Raw genomic sequence first — 12,784 nt, forward strand, 5'->3', positions numbered from 1 at the left:
CATCAGTGTGTGTGGAGTTTGACCACCGACTCGGTGGACGGAGCGGAGGTTACGAAAGCGAAAGGGATGAATGAGAGGAGACTTTGAGAAACAAAGATTTGGAGACGTTTGTAGAAGCTTTCACCGAGCGGATTAAAGTCAAACTGGTGTCCTGGTCGTGAAGGTGAGCAGACAGCGGAATGACATGTTTGGTAAACATTCATGCTAGCATGTTAGCACCGACGCCAACTTTAATTTTGTTGTGGAACAGACTGTCCCTAACATATTATTTATTGTTTATGACATTGTAGATACAGAAAGTATAAAGGTAGTAGACATGAAAGCGGGAGCGACTCCGGCACCGGCCTCATTCTTGTGGAAAACGTATTTACTTTGCACATTAGCCACTTGGACATCACTTTACATGTCCACCCCACCAGTTAATTCAATGTCACTGCAGTCTATTCCTGCCGGCCAAAGGGGGATTCCCTGAGTTGCAGCAGGGTACATCACGTTTCATGGCACGCCAGTCCAAGGATATCACCTCCTTCTCAATATAGCCTCATGGTGGTGGCACTGACAGGCTGCTGCCAAAAGCAGAGGCTGTGACGTGTGTATGTTGGGAGGCCACATGGCAGACTGGCTATCAGGAAAAACACTAAAGAGTATCCTGATAAGCGGGTGTTTGACACTGCTCAACCAAAACAAACTTCTGACACTACATAGGGTGCAGTGGGGATGTGTAGAATGCATGCATGATTTGAATGAAGCTTTTTAGGATGTGGGTCAGTGACATCAAGATCCAAGAGCTGCATGTTTTCTTGCTGACCACTTAAAGTTAAACCAGCTCACCTCACTAGTTGAACGTATACCAGTCAGTGAAATCAGTTACTAGTTAATAATCAGTTAACAGTGTCTTGTTGCAACTTGGAATGACGATATGGACAAAACTGGGCCTTGATAGTACATGGTGGAGAATCACCGACCTACATCCTAAATAGCCTAAATCCATCTTGGAATTAATTAATTTCATCCCTAGTGCCCTTTTTGCACTGCTTTTTTTGTGAGAAGATATGATGTGTGTTAATGATTTCTTTAATGTACAGTGGATGCCTTACATAGTAAGAGCTAAGTCACCAGAGGCATTTTGACAGGAAGAGACTGTCCCTTTGAGACAGCTGTTACTCTCCCACAGGTGCACCAGTTGCCCTTATGTGCACTTTCAATCCAGCACACGTTGCTGTCCCGCCCCCTCTTCACTCTTTCTCCCTCTGGCCTGCCACTCATGTATGCCATTGCAGCTGTGGGCTGTTAAATATGTGCCCACTGCCATTCTAGTTCAACATTGTTGATTTCACATACAGAAGGACAGGTTTGCAGTGATTTATCTCACGCTGTTTTTCAGACATGGAACCATCGCCGCCTGGCACCCCCGTCACCCCCGTCACCCCGAAACCCACCCCCTCCTCTTCCGCCGCCCCGAAGCTTGGCCCTGCCTCCTTCGCCGCATCTCCAGCTGCCCCAAAAGCTGCCCCGGCCGAAACCCAGCCAAAGCTTAAACCTGCCAGGCCGACCACTCCAGCCTCTCCTGCCCCTTCCCCCTCCCCTTCTTCCTCCTCAACTGCCTCCTCTTGTGCCTCACCGCTTCAGTCAAGCCCCTCTCCCTCTCCTGCTGCACCCCCCACCTCCCCCCTCCGCCATCCTGTAAGGAGCCTCTCTCATTCGGGCCGATCTCAGCTCAATGCAGCTTCCACAGGGAATTCCACGACCAGACGACATTCAGCAGCTGATGCTGCTGGTCCACAGCCGGCTCCCGCTCCTGAACCAGGTGAGAAAGGTCGCTGATGGACCCCTCTCCCAAAACACATGCATGCACGCTCAGGATGAACGATATGATAAAAAAAAAAGTCTTATTGCAATTCATTTTATAGATGCTGGGAATGTGTTGTGATTCATGATTTTAGCAGGAATTGTAACTTTGCATGATATTTTTTTTTATTTTCAATTAAAAAAGCTATTAAAATGATGATGTTTTTTTGCTGAGGTCTGTACCAAACAAACATGTTTTCTTACATCTGGAAAATACAATTTGTATTCCAAAGCATCTCTGCAGCATCATAATAATTTATTTACAACATCGTCTTGTCACACATTTTACTTTTATTAAAAAATTGCATCTTGGCCATACTGCGATTTTGATAATATTTCTATGAACCGTTCAGCCCTAATACACACATGAAATCGTTCTCTGATCATTGGAGTTTTTGCTGTTATAACCCCCAGTCAGCAGCTCTTTGACTGTTTCACTTCCTGCTTCACATCCAATCAGCAAATCTTACACTCCCATTCATGTTGCGTGAGGTGCTGTGTCTCCATGCCAACCCTACACATGTACCACAACATGTAAAGCAGCCCATCCCTTATTGCTGACTTGAGGAGAAAAACCTGCCTTATCTCTATCTGTTGCTGCTCGAAAAAAAAAAAAAAAAAAAAAACTACTCAGGTTCCACTAACCAAAGCCTGCATTTAAAGTTAACACAGGGGAAGAGTTTTCAGTGCTACTGGGAATATCTAATTTTAATTTGTTGCTTCGCTGGCAGTGGCAGTGATTTCCAGGCATGTAAAGACGCAGTATGACTGGGAAGTGTGAAATCTAACACCTCAGCAGCACAGAAGTGTACACTCACAGCATTTCTTCCAGCAGACTTCTGTCTGTCTTCCAAAAACTGAGCTTTATGCACCATGTGTCCTGTCTAAAGTTGAACACACAATCATAAAGGGAGTTGATGAACATGTAGGCAGCTTGCATTGGAATGTGTCCTGTGTGTTACATCATTGGAGCTGCTGTTGCTTGTGCTAAACAAACAGTTATTTTGGCGCTTAGACGCAGAGGGCTGGGTATGAGCACCATGCGAGTAGGTTTTACAGGCGTCTGATGGAAGTTATCGGATCCTCTTCGGACTTCCGGCTGCTCCCTAGTGATGGACAGGCACAGACAGACCACCGCCTCCTCGCCGGTATCACTTACAGCCTCTGGGTGTTTTGCAACTTGAAAGTCTTTCCACATTTCTCGCCACCCTGCTTTCTTTTTTAGTACTCACCACGTATTTGAGACACAGCGAAGTTGGCACCTCACGTCAGTGCATTTAGACGCCATAACACTACAGGCCGCCAGCTTACCACATGAAGTGCATGTGGTGAACTGAGATCACCGGTTGAAAAAAGATAATAAGTCAACAATGTTCAGTGGAACGGCCTGTCAGGACAGGAGTTGTTTCTGGAAGGATCTGACTCATGCTCAAAATATAGCTGTGCACCCTCTCTGTTGGGATCAGTTTTCTTATCAAGTGGCGAATGAAGATGTCTGAGCTAGACTCTTTCCATATGACTACTGATGTTTTTCTGGACTGTGTGTGCAGGCTATTTTAAAAGCAGAGCTGAGGGGGGAAAAAGAACTGGATGCATTTAAAAAACACTATTTTATACTACAAATGATTCCACCATTTTTTGGGCCGGTAAGAATAATCCAAGGAGTTCAACAATATGATGATATTTGTAGAATGTTTTTCATCACCATTTAAGATTCTGACTTGAATATAGACAGCTTGCTCAGCCTTGTAGCTCTGTAGTAATGTAATTTGAATGTCCTGTTTTCAATATAAAGTATTATGGACATCGATGAAGAGACAGCAGGGGTAAGACCGACAACACATTTTGTAAGTGTGGGTGTGGGTGGTGCAACTGGAGCTAGCACATGCAAGGATATCCCTTTGATTTTTCTATCATATTTTCCTGAATTTCATACACCCACCACTGTGTATATCAATGATGCATTTGTCAAACTTCAAAGCCACTTGTAAACACTTGTACCTTCTCATAAATAGAAAGGGGCTATGATGAATGCACTACACACATAGCTCTGCAGCAAAGTGACTATCTAGTCTACTCAGTGGTATGATAATCCGTGTAGAGTAGTTAAAGTTTACTGTTAAATTAGCACAACAGAATATCATTATCATGGCTGTGTTGATCATAGCTTTCTTTCTCTCTAATGTTATCTCTCCACCCACAGTACAACTCTGCAATAAATCACCAAACAGAAGTCTTATAGGGTGGTCTTATGGGACACTGTCTTACATAGGTCTGTGACATAATGTGCATCTGTTTGGAGAAAAGTTTGGAGACCTTTGAACCAAAGTACAGTGTATGATAAATTGTTTTTTTTTTTTTCTTTTTCCCCCAGAGGAGCCAGAGGAAGAGATAAATTTTGAGGAGTTGGAGGAGAGGGCAAAGTCTGGAGATGCCAAAGCACAGACCAAGGTGGGTGTCAAAACTGCACTCTAAATATTTATTGACTTTAATGGCCATATGGTGGGCAAAGAACAGGTCAGCCAGGCAGTGATCAGTGTTATTTTGGACTGACATATTGCTGGGAAGGTCAGGTCATGAGTTGACCAAGTCACAAGAATGCTTGCCTTGCTGAGCAAAATGTATGTGTGTGTGTGTGTGTGTGTGTGTGTGTCCTTTTGTGCCCATGTCCAGATGGGACGTTTCTTCCTTGCACTAGCAGAAGAAAGAGATGAGGAGCTGAACAACTGCACAGCGGTCACTTGGCTGGTCCAGGCTGCTAAACAGGGCCGCAAGGACGCCGTCAAGCTGCTGCAGCGCTGCCTGGCCTCCAGCAAAGGTGACGAAACGTCCACCTTTAAGATTTGTGATATTTATGTTAAGTGATTTTTTTTAGCACTAAACTCATGAGGGTGCAGTGCCTTGCGTAAGTATCCCCCCCTCTTGGACTTTTGCAGATTTTGCAGTGTTACAACCTGGAATTCTAATTTTACCATTTGATTAACACACCATGCATAATGCCTTGAAGGTGCAAAATACTAATACGAAAAAGCAGACATCTGTTGGATGCCCACCGCGAAACACAGTGGTGGCAGCGTCATGCTGTGGGGATGCTTTTCATCAGCAGGTACTGAGAAACTGGACAGGAATAATCTAGTGACTGGGGTGAAGGTTCACCTTCCAGCAGGACACTGACCCAGAGCAGACAGCCAGAGCTGCACTGGAATGATTTAAGGCAAACAATGTTAATGTCTTTGAATGGCTCAGTCAAAGCTCAGACCTCAGTCCATTTGAGAGTCTGTGGGGAGACTTGATTATTGCTGTTCACTGACTTTCCAATCTGATCTTCAGCTATTTTGCCAAGAGGAATGGGCAAAAATTGCAGATTCTAGATGTGCAAAGCTGGTAAAGAAATACCCCACAAGACTTGCTGCTGTAAATGCAGTGAGAGGTGCTTCTACCAAGTACTGACGCAGGGGTGTATTTGTACACCCAGCAGATGTCTGCTTTGTGTTGTGACAAAAGGTTACATTGGGACTAGAGTTCTCATATTCTGCCCGAACCCGGTCGGGCCTAAAATTTACGTGAATTGGGCGGGTCGGGTCGGGCTTCGGGTTCTGTGGGGGATTTTTTTTTTTTTTTCTAAATAAAAAAAATAGAATTATGTGTTCTGTTATTGATTATGACGTTTCATTTTTATGTGACTGGTGGAGAGAGTGAGAGACTGGATTGGATTTGGAGGCTAAACTTTCAGTGACAGACAGACAACCAGCTGTGCGAGCGCAGCGCAAACAAGAGAGAGAGAGTTGCAGCAGTATCTCGCTGTGCTGGCAGACTCGGCAGCAGGGACGGTTTTTGCTATGTATTGACCCGCACATGCCGCGGCACCATCAGTCGGCATCAGGCGGGCCGGACGCGGCACCGTCCGATACCGCGCCCACCCGTCAGGTCTGCCGGATCTGACAGGTGAGCTGCCTGATACCGACTGATGGTGCCCCGGTGCTGCGGCCTACCTTTTTTTTTTTTTTTTTTTTTCGGGCTTTATCGGGCTGTCAGGCCTAAAGTTCGGCTAATTAGTCGGGTCGGGTCGGGCCTCGGGCTGGCCCAGTCCGGCCCGGGTCGGGTCGGGTCTTAATTTTCAGGCCCGATGAGAACTCTAATTGGGACATTAATTTGACATTAGGATGGCTTTGTGGTTAGAGTGACTGTCAGCTGTCAGTTTAATTGGAGGACTGAGGTTCAAACCCTGTTTTGGCAAGTATCAACTCTGCTGAAGTGTTTTTTATTGAGGGCATTTGAACCTGCAGCCTCTTCTCTCTGAGGAGGGATGTGAGCAAGAGGAACTTCCTTATGTTGATCAATAAAGTTTGAGGATCACTTTATTTATTTAAAAAGCTGATTTTAGCACCATCACTTCTCTAAAACCCAGTTTAACTGTAGAGTAACCACGTCATATCATTAGTATTTATTCTTATTTATGGAAGGATTATTTTGATATGACATAGATAGTGGAGTTATGAACTATGATCTGTTTCAATCAATTGAAGTATGATTTTTCACTGAATAATTGGAACAGTTTAGATGATTGATTGGTTTGGGCAGTAAACCACATATTTTTTCCCGCTATACACAAATATGCACATCCATGAATCTGTTTTAGCACCATAAACCCACTCCCACTCACAGTGAGTGAGGGGAAAAGCACTGTGCATGAGTAATGCACAGCTTAATTAGTATCTTAAAAATGGCTAGCAGGTGAGAAAGAAATACAGTTGGGCAAATTGGACAGAATCAAATATCACAATATTTTTGACTGAATACTTTGATATCAGTATTGTGGTGAAATTCAAAGGATGCTTATTGGTGCTTTTACAAAATATTTACACCACGTGATTTGTGATAAACAATAATTAGTAATGTGGATTTGATGACCATGTATTACGATATAGATATGATATTGATAATGTTTTAATTTGATTGTAATTTATTATAATCCCATTGCTGCTGCAACATTTATATTTACTGTTAATAGATGTTCCAAAATAAAGTCATCTGCTCAATTATCTGGATTTAACCATAGACTGTCAAATCATTTAACATATTAATAACTTCTGTTTTAAAAGAAATATTGTAGCCGTAAGGAATTGCATATGCCTCTCCACATATGCCGGGTAAGTCAGTGAATACTGTCACTGTGTGGTGTAACATCTGTTCAGATGCTGCTGATGATGATATATTTGAACTGTAAACGATATACCCCTCACTGTAGCGTAGCCTGTTTCACAGTCAGAGTCAGTGCTTCTGTGGGAGTAGTTCATCCTGCCGCTCAGGTCCTGCTGTACTGTCAGTTTCACCCTGCACGTTTGTGTGTGTGTTTGTCAGGCATCACATCAGAGAACTTAGTGGAGGTGAGGAAGCTGTGTGAGGAGACGCGCTTCGAGAGGGGAGTGAGGAAGGCAGCTCTACTCATGTACTGGAAGCTGAACCCAGAGAGGAAGAAGTCAGTGGCCGTTTCTGAGATGCTGGAGAACGTTGGGCAGATCCACGCAGAGCCAGGTACTCAGAGGAGACAGACTGACGATTAATTTTAATCTATGTGATACTTTGTACACACTTGGAGCAGATACCTTATCATGCTGTCTTTTCTCCACTTACAGGGGAGCCACCCTCCCCAGGTCCTCTCTCCAGCTCTGCCAAGAAACAGAGGAGAGTCCTGGAGAGTCTGGTCAGCAGCGATGGTACGTTTGATCTGAAGTGTCCCTTCATTGTAAGTCAAGTGGTCTCAGGAGCTGTAGGCCATTTGCAGCAGGAGAACAGGGATGCCTAATGTGATTGCCTAATATCCAGACAGATAAAATGACATTTTCATGTTTGCATTTTCATGTTTTTAGCCTCCTCACATGTTGCTATGGATGACTTTGTTGAGATGACTAAGAAGTACGCACAAGGCATTGCGCCCTCGCCGGCCATGGCTGGGGAGGGAGGTGATGATGACGATGATGATGATGTAGTTGTGAAGAACCCAGATGACTTGCCCCTCCACCAAAAGGTATGAAGCCCTCAGACTTGGTGTATAAGGATGTACCTAGCCTATGATGTCTAACATCCTTGCAAAAGAACTATTTCTTGCTCTCTGCCTTTTCCTTCTTGTCTTTTTCCATTGCTGCATTTGTTTGTTTAAGTTCAGTGTGTCTTTGAAAAAAGGTAAAATCATGACAATTTAAATACTAATTCATTTGCTGCCTTTCCTTTGATTTCTTTCTGTTCTTACACATAACACCATGGCTTCAATTACGTCCCATTGAGTCCAAGAAGGGCTCTGGTCCCGGTGCTTGTCCAATAGTGACAAAGCTTCACTATTTTTTCCAGGGAAATTCTGTTCTTTCATTTCCATATTTTAGACTTCAGTGACGTATTGACCCCTGCCTTCCTCCTCTGTTCTCCTGCCATCACCAGGTGCTGAAGTTCCCCCTGCACGCCCTGCTGGAGATCAAGGAGCATCTCATCGACTGGGCATCACGAGCCGGCATGCAGTGGCTCAGTGCCTTGATTCCCACACACCATGTGAACGCGCTCATCTTCTTCTTCATCATCTCCAACCTCACCATTGAATTCTTCATCTTCATCATCCCTCTGCTGGTGTTCTACCTCTCTTTCTTCTCCATGGTCATCTGCACATTGCGTGTTTTTCAGGTCAGCGACTACTGATATTACAGTTAAAGCTCCACACTTTGAACAGAGCTCAGTTCTGTTGTGTTCTTGTTAATATAACTACCCATAGCCTGTGTAATTGTAGAAATGTAAGCATTTTTGACTTCTGTCAGAAGACCCACTTTAGCCTTGAAGTAGAGAAGTGCTTATCTGAGGGGGAAAATTAGAAAGGTAAAATAACGAACAATTATTCTCTACAGAATTCAAAAGCATGGGAAAACTTCCGAGCTTTGACAGACCTGTTGTCTCACTTTGAACCGGGTCTGGACCTGGAGCAGGCTGAAACCAACTTTGGATGGACACACTTAGAACCCTACCTGTAAGTGCACCTCGATTCATCCACATCTATTTTCATTCATTTTTTCATTTACTCAGTTGAGCATGTTTTTTTTTTTTCCTTTGCTGTTATGCAAATAGAGGTTTAGTTAAGTTCAGGCTTGACTAGTTTTCCTGAACACCTCAGGAAAACCTATTTAGTTAGATACAACATTCTTGCAGTCTGTCTTAGTGCAGACTGAGTTCTTATTGATTCATGTAACTGTTATTGTGTGCATTGTTTAATATAGTTTTTAACCCTTTGGCGCATAGCGGTCACTACAGTGGACAGCTGTTTAAAAGACATTTTCTCCTAAATGCAATGGTTTCTATGGTGGAATTGCATATCAGCTGTTATAATGCTCTCTGCTGCTCCCCTCCATTGAGGTTTATGCAGAGACTGTCAGTTCGTGTTGCTGAACACATATTAATATTAGTATCATTACATGATAATGCCAGTCCTGCATCCTTAAAGAAGTATGAAGACTCACAAAAAAGTTCATGCCCTAAGAAGAGTAAACACACATAAGATAAAAATCTTGACTCAGGCTTTCATAATTCATGCATCAAAGGGTTAATGATTGCTGGTTGCAGAAGTTCTCCAATCAACATCTTTACTAGAGCACTGATAAAAACACAGACATACAGAAAAAACAATCACAGAACATAAAGAAGCAGGGAAAAATGTATGCAGGTGAAATATGCACCTTGGTTATTCTGAGGAGTTTTCTATTACTGTTCTGTCCTGCACCTCCATGATTTGGATCTGCGTGTTCTACACTTTCTATTTGAAGTACTCACCCCAAATAATAAAACCTAAACGAAATCAAGATGACAAGCCTATGTGCAACAAAATCATTAAATCTTGGCTTTTCATTTTCCCAGGTACTTCCTGCTGTCGGTGGTCTTTGTGGTTTTCTCCTTCCCTGTGGCCGATAAGTCCTGGATCCCATGCTCAGAGCTGGCTACCGTGGCTCTCTTCTTCACTGTCACCTCCTTCCTCAGCCTTCACTCCTCTGCTCAGATCTTTGCCCGCAAAGCGCTCCTCACAGAGGTCCTTTCTGGTGCCTGCTCCCTCACTCACCTCCTCCCAGACTCCCTCTGGTTCCTCAAGGCCTTTGGGAAGACTTTTATCACTGTGCCTCTAGGGGAGTTGGTGGTGCTGAACCTAGGTGTGCCCTGCTTCTTGTATGGGCACCTTTTCTATCTCCTGTTTCGCATGGCCCAGCTGAAAGGCTTCAAGGGCACCTACCTGTGCCTGGTCCCATACTTGGTGTGCTTCACCTGGTGTGAGCTCTGCTTGGTGTTCCTCAATAACTCCTCCACCATCGGACTTATCCGCACCTGCGTGGGCTACTTCCTCTTCCTGTTTGCCCTTCCTGTGCTATCACTGGGCCTGGCTGCCATGCTCCTCATCCAGTTGCTACAGTGGTTTGTAGCCTTGGAACTGACCAAGATGGTGGTTACAGTGACAGTTTGCTTTGTGCCGGTAGTGTTGAGACTATGGACCCGGTTCAGCCTCAACCCCATCGTAGTGTTTCGATCTTTGTCGCGGAGCAGCATTGTCAAGCTCATCCTGGTGTGGCTCAGTGCAGTGGTGCTCTTCTGCTGGATATACGTCTACCGGTCAGAAGGCATGAAGGTTTACAACTCCACCCTGACGTGGCCTGAGTACGGCAACCTTTGTGGCCCACGAGCCTGGAAAGAGTCCAACATGGCCCAAACTCAGATCCTCTGCTCTCACCTCGAAGGACACCGTGTCACCTGGACGGGACGCTTCAAATACGTCCGTGTGACAGACATTGAGAATGGAGCACAGTCGGTCATCAACCTGTTACCGGTATTCGTTGGGAATTGGATGCGGTGTCTGTACGGTGAGGCGTATCCATTATGCGATGAGGGGAAGAACGCCACAGCCGAGTCCCAACCCCACCCTGCCCCTGTCCTCCTTCCAGAACATCCCCTCTGTAAACTGAAAAACCTCGCTAAGCACGAGTGTCACGTCAAACGCTTCGATCGATACAAATTTGAAGTCACAATGGGTATGCCACTAGAGAAGAAGACCAAGAACGGGACGATCATAGAGGACGAGGACGCGACTAAAGACATTGTCCTGCGGGCAAGTAATGAGTTTAGGCCCGTGCTGCTATACTTGAAGACAGGAAGCCTGGTGGAGTTCAGCACCGTTCTCGAGGGTCGTTTAGGCTCCAAATGGCCTGTGTTTGAACTCAAAGCCATCCACTGCATTTCATGTGCTGATTCCCTCTTGCCCAGCCGCCGGCAGTATAAGATCGAACATGACTGGAGGCGCACGTCCCGGAGTGCGCTGCAATTTGCCTTTGACTTCTTCTTTAACCCCTTCCTGACTGCTCAGATAGAGCTAGAGGCCCAAACTGAGACAGAGAGTGGGCCACAGGAGGGAGGGTAGATGGAGAGACACTTAGTGTGGATATTTTGTACATCACATGACTACATGATAATTTTTTGAGTGGGTGTGCTATTTACAGAATGAAAAATGCTTTATGGACTACAAAAAGCAGCAGATTGTAGACTGGATAATGTTATACCTGCATTGAGTGCACACTTTAGTGTATATATATTTATACACTGGGGGAGAAAAATGTTGACGCTAATATCATGTGTGATAATTACATTATGTGCAGTTGAAGAACGTAAACGGTTGTACACCATAGTTGCCCACGATGAGATCCAGTAGTAGTGTTGTATGGCTACTTGAATGTGTGCCACTGTAAATATGCATTTTGAGTGTTTGTGTTTTTATAGTTTTTGAGCCAAAGTGTTTGAGAATACAAAGGCATTTAAGTATAAAACAAGAAGTAAGGTAGGGGAGAAACACAAACTTAAAAGTTTTTAGATTAAGTAATATAATTAACACAGGACACTACCTTAAGAAACACACACACGCACACACACACACACACACACACACTCACACTCTCACACTGTCAGCCCCTGTCAGTGGTCAGTAGTGTGTTTATGAACATTTCAATCCACTAATGAAGTCAAGTTGCTCATTTGTATATAAATCTGCAAACATTTGTATGTCTAATTGTCATCAATTGTTTGGCATTGTAACTACAAAATCAGCAGCAGTGTTTGTACTTGACAGTTTCCTTACCAAACTGTCATTTCAGTGTTGTCAGAATGCATCAGAAATTGCTGATGCATTATCTGTGGCCTACATAAAATTATGGATAGATTTTTTTTTCATATGATTATGGTACTGTTGTGAACACAGAGGTCTTCATCTGTTGTACAGCTTTAATTACGGTTCATTATATGATATTCCTAGTATGTCATTTTGAAATGCTTAGTATGAGAGGTGGCTCTGAAGTGCCTTACAAGATATTATCTCACATGCGGATCCCATGTGATATTGTGAAACATGGTTATTGTTTTCTTTTTATTCAGGTTTGAAGATGTACAGCCAGTAATGCTAATGTGCTCCGCAGTGCAACTTTGGGAGTGAATAGACTAAATTATTTCCCTAATCCTCAACCTTTGGAAGCTCACCTGCTTCAAAGCTCATATTTATCACCGTGCACTTACAAGTATATCTCTGCTCTCTTTGTCCTCATGTGCCTTTCTGTTCCTCCTCTAGCTGTTTTATCCCTCGCCCTTTCTTATCTTCCCATCTCTGCTGTGCAGGGTTTTAATATATCGAACATTTGCTGTCCCTCAGTGATGATGTAAGTGTTTCAGGTTAGTTTGTCACTACTGTATCCCCATACTGTGACCAATAAATTGATGAAAAATCTGTTTTTTGCCTTCTTATTCTTGACAAAATCTGTCACTTGTTGGATGTTTTAAATGACTAGAAATGCATTCATGTTTTAATGAAAAATCAACAGTAACAAGCAAAAGTCATTAATGTATAGGCAGCAAGTGCCATTATTAGTTGTGCATAAAT

The 12,784-nt window shown here is 43.9% G+C and overlaps 1 protein-coding gene across 1 annotated transcript; it reads left to right on the top strand.

The window, feature by feature from the left end:
• wfs1b (Wolfram syndrome 1b (wolframin)) lies at positions 1–12,633 on the top strand. Its single transcript, XM_030062479.1, has 10 exons — positions 1–163; positions 1,385–1,807; positions 4,223–4,299; positions 4,522–4,666; positions 7,210–7,383; positions 7,485–7,565; positions 7,719–7,876; positions 8,284–8,520; positions 8,739–8,857; positions 9,739–12,633. Exons 2-10 carry the CDS (start codon positions 1,387–1,389, stop codon positions 11,279–11,281), a joined length of 2,955 nt encoding a protein of 984 aa, XP_029918339.1. The 5' UTR covers positions 1–163; positions 1,385–1,386; the 3' UTR covers positions 11,282–12,633.
• Positions 12,634–12,784: the final 151 nt, after the last annotated feature.

Source organism: Myripristis murdjan, chromosome 10 (genome assembly GCF_902150065.1).
Source record: "Myripristis murdjan chromosome 10, fMyrMur1.1, whole genome shotgun sequence".
Taxonomy (NCBI): Eukaryota; Metazoa; Chordata; class Actinopteri; order Holocentriformes; family Holocentridae; genus Myripristis; species Myripristis murdjan.